Below are 12,466 nucleotides of genomic sequence, written 5' to 3' on the forward strand. Positions count from 1 at the left end.
CTCCCACCCTCTGGAGGTCATGGCACTGCCATGGTGGTGGAAAGCCTTTCTGTGTGCCAAGAGGTAGAGTTGGATGGCGGGAGCCGCCGTGGCCATGTGCTCTGTGCCTGCCAAGGGGATGGCATCCAGAGACCACGGGGCTGTCTGGCAGGGACCATGCTGGGACACATTAACTTCTCCTGGCTCCCAGCATGATGAGACCTAGCTGAGCAGATGCTCTAGTGGCAAAGAATGGGATTTATCAAGTTAGCCAAGATATTCTTCCAGTTACAGACAATGTTTCCAGGGAGGAGCACTGGCTAGATGGGAGGCAGGAGGAGCTGCAGACTATTAACCAGTGGGCTGGTAACTTTCATCTTCCCTCCTGCCTGCCCTTAATGTCAGAGGACATTAAAACCTGCTATCACTATTTGAAGAATGGACAGAGACTCTAAAAATGCTGTAGCCAGCCTGAGTCTCCAGGTAATGGAAATGCAATGTCTTTTTGGGCTGGAGGTGAGGGAGATGGTGCATAACATTTGCTCAGAAGTGTGTGTAAAACACAGGCTGGGGCAATGTGTTTGGTTACAAGGACCATCACCATGTTTTGTGATGTTTTGGCTCCATTCTTCAGAGAACTGCCAAGGCATGGGCAGGTCCAATGTGTACATCAGCCTGGTAAAGTGGATATTTGAGGCTGGTGCACTGTGTGCCTCTGTGCTGAGACCTACTTTTTCTGTGTGTGAGTGGGGAGGTCAACTCCAAATCCTTCTGTGAGCAGTGGGATGATTTCTGAATTGTAGTGGTGAAAATAAAATCCCACCATTCACGTTTCTGAGCAGTCCTACCCTATATTGCAAAGGCATGGCAAGGGTTTCCTGCCATTGCCTCCAACAGCATCTGCAGGGATCACTGCTGTCCCCATCCCTCCTCCCTGCCATGAATGGGAAGTGCTCAGCAGAGCAGTCCTGCACTGGTTGCTATGGAAGTGCCTGGGAATGATGGAGATGTCCCTTTAGTAATTTTTCACCTAATTTGATTTATGGAGGAAGAAGAAACTTTCCCACATTCATTTTTGCAGAAAGGCTGGCCAGAGTAACTGGCTGTCGTTGCCGGCTGCAGTGCCTGTGAACCCACGTTCACAACATGTTCAAGACACATTTGGGTCTTGCACCCTCTTCTTCCAGACACAAAAGCAGAGGGACCCCAACCACCTGAACATCATTCTCCAGTGGGAGTGCCCTGCAAATAAGACATGAGCCAGTGGGTTCTGCTGTTGCTGTCAAAAGCAAAATCCATCCTAAAGCCAACCTTCCTCTGGCTCTCGGAGCTGTTAGGGTGGGGCTTTGAAAGCTGAAGGTGACCAAAACTGGTTATTTAGGAATTCAATTCTTCCCATAAGTAAAATCTTGCCATATTCATGGGTCCAAGTTAAAATTGTTCCTAAGAAAGCTTGTGAAGAGTAGAAGAGGTGGGGGCTTTGGCCGCAGAAGGACTGGCCTGTGCCTGCTGGCGTGGGTGAGCTCTTTTGCGAGGAACTTTGCCTCCCCCGGCAGTGACCTAAATTCATGTCCTGAACTTCTTCAGCACGTGCAAAGACCGAAGCAGGTGGGAGACGGTGCCCTATCTTACACTTGAACAGAAAAGCAAACTGCTAGCGGCAGCTGACGCAGCACGAGGGGAGCAGGATGACCTGGATCTTCCCTTCTTCACTTCCCCATGGCTGAGGAGCGCTGCCATGCCCTGCTGGGCACTGGGATTCATGGGGATGGCAGCTGGCCCTGGATGATCAGCCCATTGCTCCGTGTGCCATCAACTCGGCTGGCTGCGTGGGGACACCGAAGGCCTCACTGGGCTCAGGGAGCCGGGGGTAATTAGATTAGGTTGTACTGTACATAGCCCTCGTTAGACAAGTCCCTTTGGGAGAGAGAGTAGATAATAATGACACTTATTATGGGTTCAGAGATGGCCGGTTCAGCGCTGCCCTTTGAGGTCTCACTCGCCTTCTGGCCTGGCCGTGCTGGGCGCCTCAGCAGGGCCGCGCTGGCCTCGGGCTGGGCTGCGGGCTCCTCTCCTCAAAACCAAGTGAAAAGCCCCTTCCCTGGAGCGGTGCCAGCCGGGGACACCCTGTGCTAGTGGCAATGGTGACTACACCTCCGTGCTGATGGCCCGCGGGTTCGGGAAGCTGTCGCGGAGGAGGCCGTGGCGGCTCACCGTGTAGCTTTGCAGGGAGGCCATGTTGAGGGGCCGCCCCATCTCCTTGTAGCACGCGGGGGCGTAGGCGACCCTCTCGCCGCCGTTGCGCACCATGTCGGCAGTCCGGATGTAAAAGGGAGAGCCGTAGGGGGAGCACGTCGGGCAGTAGGTGTGAGCCCCGTGCTGGTTGAGCTCGCCGGGCGGCAGCGCGGGGCTGCCCTGCCCGTCCACCATGCGGGAGCTGCAGGCGTTGCACATGACGAGGTGCGAGTGCGCGGGCAGGTCGGGCTCTTCCTCCTCCTCCTCCTCTTCCTCCTCCTCTTCCTCATCGGAGTCATTTTTCTTGCAGCAGTAATACTGCAGGAGAGGGAAGGGGCTGTGTGAGGGGAAAGGGAGCAGCCGGTGGGGCGGCCCTGCCGCATCCCCGCTGCCCTCATCCCCCTCTGCCTGAGGAACCCTCCGGGGCCTCTCGCTGACCTGCTCCATCATTCCTGCGTCCTGGGAAGCGGCAGAAGCCAGACAAAACCTGGATCTGAGCGTGCTGCAGGAGGCACCTACTGGGGAACTCATCCTCATCATCCCCCTGTGAGGTTTGCAAAGGGAAGGTATTTCATCCTGCCGGCTGCAAACTGCTCCAAGTAAGCGCTGTGCTTTTCATCACACGGGCATTGCTGCATGGCACAGACTTCACATTAACTTTTAAAGAGCAGGAGGTTGTAGCTAGCCGCTGTTGAAAGCCTCCTCGGTTAATTTACAAGGGGAAAAAAAAATGATATAAAAATCTCCATCTGGTATTGCAAACCCAGCCAAGCCTGCACCTCAATTAGCAAGTGCTGCAGAGCCTCAAAAGCCTCAGGGCAGTACCCCCCACACCTAGGGGAGGGAAGGACATCACTGCAGCATCCCTCGGGGGATAGGAGGTTTCAACTCCCTGCCATCATAGGCAAAAAAAAAACCCAAAAAACATCCAGACCCTTTCTGCAGCAGCACCTTGGCTCGGGGAGCACATAATCCTAAAATATCCCGAGCAGGAAGGACAGAGTCCAACTCCTGGCCCTGCACAGGACAGCCCAAAAATCACACCATGTGCCTCAGAGCATTGTCCAAGTACTTCTTAAGCCCTGGGAGGCTTGGGGCTGTGACCAGTGCCCTGGGGAGCCCGTTCCAGTGCAAGGTGGGGGTGGCAAGGCAGAGGACACTCACCTGTAGCCTACAGTAGCAGAGCACAGCAATGATGCACAGTAGGATCACCGTCGCTAGGATTCCCCCGGTGATAACAACAGTTCCCGCTGTCATCCGACCGATTCTCCATCAAACTCTGCAAGGCAGGGACACAAAACTCACCTTCCCTGGTTTTGTCATCACATGATGGACGTGATGCCTGCAAGCCATCCCAAAATATTGCATCCTCATTTCCCAGGTGGAAAAACATCATCCAATATTATCATCCTCCTCCTCTTAATGAGAGGACACTGAGATGCAGCATCACATCCCCTCACTGTTATTGCTGCTCTGGCTTGGGGTCTTTGTCAAACACCCCTCAGCCCACTGGCAAAACCTCACCCTTACTGAGCCAAAAGGGATGATTTCCACCCTCCTGGCAGAAAATCCAGTTTCTGCTTCAAAATGCAGGAGCAAACCTGGACTTTTTGCCAGGCAAAGCCAAAGGGGAGCCTCTGAACTCCACAACAGTCTGAGCCCAAAAATGGCACCCTGGCTGCCTGGCAGGCACTTAGCAAGCAGCCCCCACACCATTCCCATGCCATGGCACCCAGGGGATACTCACGTTCAGTGACGGAGGCGTTGGACCTGCAAGAAGTGGAGGGAGAGGTTAGACATGGCCTGACAGCTCCCCTTGCACCTGCCTGCCTTTCCCCATTTCCCAAGAATTTGCCTTGATTTGGGATGTGCAGGAGGCCCTGCTTCACCCCCGTGTCATTTTCTCTAATTTGAAGCAGGGAAAGGAGGCATTTCCCAAGCCTTACAGGAACAGGGCACAGGCCTGGCTTAGTCAGCACTTGGCCTTTTCCACTTTAAAATTTATTACAAGGGAGGCGGATGCATCATTGCACTGATGCTTCAGGTGCCGCTGGGAAACGAAATCTCTCCTCCATCCCCTCCAGGAGCCCCAGCATCCCCCTCCACCCCACCCCAGGGACACTTACCCAGAAAAGGACAGGCAGGATGTCACAGTCACACTGGCCCCGGGCCGGATGGTGGGGTCAGGGAGCACCACATGGCCACAGGGACACTCAACAGCCCTGGGAGGGAGAACAAGGAGAAAAACTCCACTGTCAGCTCATCCTCCTTCCCAAAGGGGCTGCCCAGTGTCTCCCTCCCCACCAATGCCACCTCTGTCACCGCATTGGGGCTAAATAAATAGAGGTTTTTTTAAGGAGGCTGTCAGGAAAGGTGGGTGCTGCAAAGATGGGTAAAGCAAATTGCCAGGAAAGGATGATGCCATGCCCTAAATCTGCCATTTCATCAAAAACTGGGGACTTGTAGCAAGAAGTGCATGAAAAACGCCAATCACTTGTTTTTAACATTTTAAAAGCTTAATAGTAATAAAATTGTTATATAAATAGTAATATAATTGGAGTAATAAAAATTTGGACAATTAGGATTAGGACAATACAAGACAATAAAAACAAAGCATTCCAGACAGTCCGGGTACCTTTTCTGGGCAAAATAAGCCTGAAAAAGGACCCACATTAACAGAGGATTAACCCTTAAAAGCAACAGCCTGCTGCATATTCATACACTCATACATGATGCATAAATTCCATTCAAACACAGGATTCTGTCTGGGCAGTGTCAGCTTCTTCCTCTGAATCCTGACGGCGTCTCCAGGGTTGAGTGAGGCGGGAAGAACTCAATAAGAGAGCAATAAATTCTCTTTCTCTGAAAGATTTAAGTGTCCTGTGGCTGCTATCTCACTGTGAGTCCTCTCTTAAAAAAACTATCTTACATAGCATAGTTTCTATTTCAACATTATGTTATAACCTAAAACTATATTTAACACACTACTTGAGAGAATTAATACAGCATCACTTTCCAACACAACACATATAATATTCATTTTAATATTTGCACAAAACCAATCATAAAACACACATTTTTCACAAGTGGGTGCAGCCATGGCCCCATCACCCCTGCTGATAGCAGCACAGCCACATTTCATTACTGGCCCCCGTGTCCCTCTGTGCCTCGTGCAGAGCAGGGATAATTGATAGGGCCCAAGTGCCAGCCCTTTGCAGCTGAGGAGATCTAATTACCCGCTCACCACACGGCCCTAATTGACAGAGAGAGGTGGCAGCTTCCAGGAGACACCTTCCCAACTCTGCCCCGGCCCCTCTCCGCTGCACGTCCCAGCAGGCACAGTGTGGAACCCTCCTCCCGCAAAATCACCCACCCTCTTCACTCTGCTGTGGGGGTTTGCACATCCTGCCTGCCACAAATTGATTTTCAGCTCATGGGAAGTTCCTGTAGGAAGCCAAAAGGGGGGCATGCAGTGAATTTCCTCCTTGAGCTGCTCTCACACATGAAACAAAGGAAAAAAAAAACCCCAAAGAAATCAATATGTCCATAACCCAGCTAACATCACCATCCATCAGGAGACCCAGCACAGAGCTAATAATAGAGACCAACACACTCAGCTCCTGCTCCCTGTTACCAAACTGTACCCTGAACCACTGCCAGGAGTGTGAGGGGACACACACAGGGAGCCTTTGGTGCAGTTGTCACCTCCCCAGGTGCCTTCCTTAACAGGGAAAGGTGACAGTGGTGACTGAAAATGGCAAACACTGACCTTTGATGACCCCGAGATGGACACGCTGCAAGCTGGGCGGTGATGGATGATGCAGGCAGCTGTTCACATCCAGAAAACTTCATTTCATGGGAGCTGTGATTTGATTTAGAGCTCAGAGAGCAGCATCCAATTAGCCCGAGGATTGGAGTGAGCAGGCAGGGCTGGAGAATGACCCTGGGTAAGGAGGGACCAGCCTTGGGGTAATTTTGGTCACCTCTGAGATACTCAGGTCTCAGAGGGTGGCTGGGCTTCCTCATGCCCCATCTCTGGTGTTCCCATTTCTGGGAATGCTGGGGTCGGCATTTCACTACCCCCTCTCAGGAGCTGAGCTCTTCCTTATTAAAAAAGTGAATGTTAAACAAAGGCAAAAATGAAAATGAAGCACAAGAGAAGTGCTGCCTTTCCTCTTCTTTTTGGAGGTTTTTTTTTAAGAGAAGGAAGTTCCTGCCCTTCTCCCCTTCCCCAAACCCAGCCCACCAGCAGCCCAGAATTCATTTCCTACCACGTTTGTGCCTACAAAATAGCTTTCTCTAGCCCACAGCTCTCTCCTGCATGGATGAAGAAGGGAATGCAAAACCTCCCAGGGAAGGAGCAAGAGCCATAGCCTCAGGAGTAAGTGGGGTTTTGGGAATTACAAATTATGTCCAGAAAGGGGCAGGACAGCTACAGCAGCCTTTTCACATCTCTGCCACCAGGAACCAGCCCATCCCCCTTTTCCATCCACCCTTCCCAAGCACATCCCAACCTGCTGGGAAAGGAGCATTTTGGGCTCCACTGGCTCAGCTCCACACAGCCCCACCGCTCCATCCCAACAAAAGGATCCTGTAAATCCTAGGCTGCACTGTGAGCTGAGCTGTCCTGGAGCGGGATAGGACACAGAGGCATCCCAGGGGGACACACAAATCCAATTCCCCGAGGCACAGTCCCATTTCTCCTTCTGGCTTAAAAAGGGAGCCGAGAATTGTTTAAATATTTCAATATCCCGGGTCGAGCAGATGCCTTGGCACTCGCCGCTCACCCGCTCCCAGGTGCCTCGGGATGGCCACGGGGACCCTGTGGCACACAAATAATCTGAATAAACCAGGATTTATAGGAGCAGGGCTGCGTTGCCGCACTCCCTGCCTTTCGGGGAGGGATCGGAGCGGTGTCACTGTTCCCGGCTCGGGATGGGCTGAGGGCGGGTCCGTGGTTCTGGGCAGAGCTGGTTGTACAGATACATTTGCTTTAATTGACGTCGCCTCACGGCTCAAAGTTAGCGCCTGAAAAGTGACTCTGGCAACGAGAGGCATCTCAGGCTTCTGTATTTATTCTCCTTCAATGCCGTCCATAGCAGGTTTACACGGTTTGCAAGTCCATGGCGAGGTTTTCGCCAGCCAGCAGCGCTCCCAGCCCAGCTGTGACACCCTGCCATCCTCACTCGCCCCGGGTGTCCCCACAGCCTCTGTTATCCCTGCCTCTCACAGGGGTCAAGCTCTCCTACCAGAGCTCAGGAGCAAGTTCAGGATGGGGCAGGACTTGGTTATACATGAACAACATCATGCCAAACCTTGCCACAAGTCCTGCCCCAACCCAAGCTCTGCTCTCCTCGTTTTGCTCTGCAGCTCACGGGATAATTCAATGAAATGTCTGCCTGGTAAATTAGCCCGGCCGCTGCCTCACCAGAGTCATCTCCCAGGGCCTAATTGGAAAAAACCAGCATCAGGGGCTGCCTTTTCAAAACAGATTATGGCAGCAGGCAACAGGGCAGCTCCCAGGCAGCTGCGACCTGCCCCACACAGACCCAGCCCAGCGAGATTCAGGGGGATCAACCCTGTGCTGCAAACCCCAGCCTTGGGGCAGCATGGGTGCTCAGGCACGGCTGGGGTCCCCCCCAAACTCCCTGCATGTCAGGTGCTCTGTACTGCAAAACATGAGGGGACAAACCAATCCTTGGGGGGCAGAACCAAGGAGACCCCACCACACAAACGAGCTGAGCCAAAGGAAATCTTACCCAGAGCAATGGCAATGTGGTGGGATGCAGCTGGCAGCCCCCCAGGAGCTTCCCTTGGTCCCAGTGCTCACCTCAGGCTCCCTGCACAGGTGCCAAACCCCTGGGTCACTGTGGAGCCGAATCAGCTGAACCTGCTGCTGGTTCTGCTGGAGTTACACTGGAGTGTGGACCAGTCTGCAGACAGAAATCACAGCAGCAGTGGGGAAAACTTTTATTTCTGCCTGCTGCAGAGAACTCCAGATAAGGTTTTTGCCAGCAGAAAGGGTGTTTCATGTGGCCCATTTCCTGCCTGAGGCTTTTTCCTGCTGTGATGCCTTTGGTGCCTTGGGCCACGTGGGGTTTTCCCAGCAGTTTTGCTGCAGCCAACACCCTGCTACCACAAGGGCAGCCAGGTTGCAGAGGTGACACTGTCCCCCAGCTGAGGCTCCAGTGAGTCACAGTCAGTCATCAAAACAAAAAATTCTGTGCCCTGCTGCAAGTCTGCCCTTGCTTTCCCTCCACCACTTGGACCAGCTCCCCAAGGCTCCTCACTGCCTCTTCCCAGCTCAGGGATGGGAAAGACAAAATGCCAAGGATGTGAAGCCAGCTCTTTTCTTGCAAAAGCTTTGTGGAAAAGGCAGGATATTAATCTCAATTTTTAAAAAATCAAACACCTTCAATGGTGGAAGCTGCCAGGCAGACCTCAGCTCCCAGGTGGGCAGAAGGGCTGCACTCCTGCTGCAACACTGTGCTCCTGATCCTCTCAGCCTGGGAGATCCCTTCTTCTGGCCATCAAACTCGACCAAAACCCACCTTCCTGCCCATCCAGGTTCACTGCCTCCCCTGCCCTGTGGGAGCCCAGGAGAGCTTCCAAACCAACAGCAATTTGTCTCTACAGCCACAAAGGACCAAGCATGCCCCTCTGATCTCTGACCAGGTGTGTGAAGCCCTGGCACAGGGCTGGCACCAGCCATGGTCCCATCCTGGGACCAGCTGGCACATCTGCATTCCTCTCCCTGGGAGACCTCCCAGCACTCCTCAGACTCCTGGAGGAAGGGCAGCTTCGCAGGCTGGGATGTCTCAGGCACGGATTATCCTGGTATCTCGTTACTTGGGCATCTCATCTGCCCTTTATCTCCTTAAGCGACTATTCAGATCCCGTCTCGCCTGCCTGAGTGGATTAACTGCAGCCGTGGGTACGATGGAGGGGCACAGAAGGGACTGTCACCCCAGCCTGTCCCCAAAAACACACACAGACACCAACCCCGTGGGCTACACCTGCATCAAGGCAAGTCTCTATATAATTACAGCCCCATTTGCAGCTCCTCCTCATTGCAGGGCGGCTTAAAACCCAGGGCTGGGGGATGGCAGCTCCCTCCTCACCGCCACACGTCTCCTGCCCGCTGTGTTTGCTCAGCCCGGAGCCAGCCAGGGTGGATGCAGTCCCGGGAAGGGTGGGGAGCATCCCCGGACACAGGGAAGGTGTCAGGCTGGGCAGCCCAGAGCGGGATGCAGGATGGGAATATGCACAGGGCTCATCTCCCGGGGCAGCTCCTGGCAAGAGCCCCGTGTGGCCGAGGCCAGCAACGCGTGCTCCCAAAATAACCAGGGACAAAACCGGTGGCATGAGGCCAGGGCACACAGAGAAAGGCTTTTGAGATTATCCTGCACGTCAGATCCCCACGGGCAGCACCTGGCCAGCATCCCTGCTGCAGGCACCGTCCCTCCCAGCAGCCCCACGTCCCCGTGGGTGAGGAGCTGCAGCAGCCCGCAGGGGAGCCAGCCAGGACGCTGGGTGTGGCCCAGGTGAGACTGACCCGCGCCAAAAAGCTGCAGAATTTTCCTACACATGTGTGCTAAAGGCTTGGGACTTTGCCTACGCCACGGCCTGAGGAGAGCCAGAGCCCGGGCTGGATCCTGCTGCACTGTGGATCCCTGGAGGACACAGACCTGGAGAGCAAGGACTTGGATCTTACTTGCACCCCATGTTTCCTCTTACAACATCCAGCAAAAGACATGGATCCTTGTGAGACTGAAAAGGAGCAGGAAGGGTTATTTGCTTCCACCCTGATTCCAGCACCTTGCACTGCTGTGGGCATCCCATGACTGATTTAACCCTGTGGAAAGCACCAACACAGCACAGGTATTCCCCAGCATCAGCCAGCACTTCCAGTGCTCTCTCCCCAGCAGTGTGATGGAGCCAGCCTCCCACCAAGTATGCTCCCTGCTCATTCCCAGCCCTGGGCACGTCTCTCCGGCACTCTCATTGCTTCAAGATGAAACCTTCAACCTGACACACTAGTGGGATCTTCCCATCAGGGCAAGGACATGAAGATCTCAGCCAAATCCCTCCATTCCCTGGGGGCTGCAAACACACTCTGTGGATCTTCTCCCTGGTTTGATTGTCTTGCTTGTCCTCCACAGGAAAGTGCATGCTCTGCTCTCCGGTGGTGGTGATTCCACCAGGACTCAGGGACACCGAACACATCTTCATCCCAGGCACAGTGGAAGAGGAGCATCAATCCCAGGAGCTTTGTTCAGAGAAACCCCACAGAGCATCCCCAACAGGATCCAGCCAAGCAGAGCAGTGAGTTTCCCTCCAAATATATTTTTTTCATTAAGCCAGTTTCTCAGCAGCTTTCTCTGAAACAACCTCTAGGATTCTTGTCCAAGGCTCTACTTCATTGTCACCTTTCTTGCCCTAGACATCAATGCCATCTCACCCTTCCCACCATTCCCATGACAATTCTTTGCCCAGTTTCCCAGTTCCCACATGGATTTGTCCTTGCTGCCCTATCCCAGTTCCTCCCAACCTGCCACATGAAACACAACTTGTGCAAAACCTTTCCACGGAGCAGCAGCAAGCTCTGCTCCCGAAAGCAAAGCCCAGGGGAGAAGCTCTGGATGAGGCTGGAGCCTCTGTAATCCCATCAGCTCCAGCCCCCTGGCACGGCACACCGGGGCGGATCCCTTGTGCCGCAGCGGGCGTCACCCAATTTACGTGTTTTGCTAAAATAAAACACAAAATAAATTCTCTGTCTCGCCCCCTGGGTTTAACCCCTGCCCTCCCACAGCCTGGGGAGCTGTGGTTGAAACAGTGACAGGTTTGAAGGGTGCTGCTCCCCTGGGGCATGCACGGGATGTCCCTCTGTGTCCTGCCAGCATCTGCCCTCCTGCCTGTGAGTGTGCCAGCTAGACAGCCCTGTGGAGGGATTCAATTAGCATAGACATCATTAGGGGTAATTGCACTGTTTACCAGTTAAGAGGAACGACAGGAGATGAGCCTTGTGTTTGCCCATAAGGTGAGGAGCCACCACCACCCCTCTTGGCTCAGGAGGTCTGTAAATCCCACTTATATTACAGTTAGGAAAACTATATGGATGCCTATGGGTGAATCACTGCACTTTCCCTTTCACAATTTGCTGCTTGCCTCACAATCATCTCCATCCAGCCATGGGCCAGCTGAGATCTCTCCCAGCTGCCTGCCAGATCCAGGTAAGGGTTAAACAGGACCTGGCCATCCACATCTCTTACAAACCAGGTACATCTCTGCCCACCTCCAGCTGGCCAGGTGCCCTTTGGCACCGGGGAACAGACAACCCCCCAGATCACAGCTCCTCCAACAAAAAACCCAACCCCAGGGCTGGTTATGGTCTAATCCTGCTCTCACAGGAGCTGCTAATCTGCATGGTGCTTGGGAAATGTCTTTTTTTCCAAGGGAAAGGGAGATGGAGGATGCCAGCCCAGGGGAGGAAGGCACGGGGAAGGGCAGCCTCTTCCTCCGCATGATGCAAGACCTGCTGCTCCGACTGTCAGCATCCCCCCAGCATGTTTGCTTGGAGTAGAAACAGAGATTTATTTTAATGACTCATTAAAGCCTAATTGCATTCAGGCAGCAATACAGAGAGAGGAGCCTCCCACGTGCACCAGTACTACAGGCAGGAGGGCTCTCGGAGCCTCCCCGAAAGCACAAGGCAGACAGGCTGTCTCTTTTTGGGGCCAGACATCAGGGCCAGCTGCTGGCTCTGGAAGTGAGGCTTTGTGATCAGGATCCAAAAAACAACCCAGAAAACTCTCTGATCGTCTCTTCATTTGCCTCTGTCTGCCCAATGTGGCAGCTGCTACCAGCTGCTCATGCCTGAGCTCCAGGGAGGAGACGTGACTTGCCCAGAGCCTGGATGCCCAGAGCCTGGATGCACAGAGCTTGGATGCACAGAGCTTGGATGCACAGAGCTTGGATGCCCATCTCCAGGGCCTCTGGGTGACCATTTTCTAGCCTTGTAACTTGCCCTGGGCTTCCAAGGAAGCAGAACAGGAGCAGGGTGGGATTTGCTCGGGAGCCACTGCAAGTCACCCCAGCAGAGAGAGGGACATGGCACAGGGATGAGCTGCTCCTCCCATCCTGAGGGCACCACAAAGTGGCTGTGCTGAAAACCAGCCAGCCTGGAGGGGAGCCAGCCATAACCCCACCACTGGCAATCCAGGGAATCTGACACCAGCCACAAGGAGCCCAG

The 12,466-nt window shown here is 53.8% G+C and overlaps 1 protein-coding gene across 1 annotated transcript; it reads right to left on the reverse strand.

The window, feature by feature from the left end:
• Positions 1-2,127: 2,127 nt before the first annotated feature.
• On the reverse strand, positions 2,128-3,471 carry LOC132077217 (protein FAM163A-like). Its single transcript, XM_059478737.1, has 2 exons — positions 3,379-3,471; positions 2,128-2,532 (listed from the first exon to the last, which is right to left on the reverse strand). The coding sequence occupies exons 1-2, from the start codon at positions 3,469-3,471 to the stop codon at positions 2,128-2,130; spliced, it is 498 nt and encodes a 165-aa protein (XP_059334720.1).
• Positions 3,472-12,466: the final 8,995 nt, after the last annotated feature.

This window comes from Ammospiza nelsoni, chromosome 9 (assembly GCF_027579445.1).
Source record: "Ammospiza nelsoni isolate bAmmNel1 chromosome 9, bAmmNel1.pri, whole genome shotgun sequence".
Classification (NCBI taxonomy): Eukaryota; Metazoa; Chordata; class Aves; order Passeriformes; family Passerellidae; genus Ammospiza; species Ammospiza nelsoni.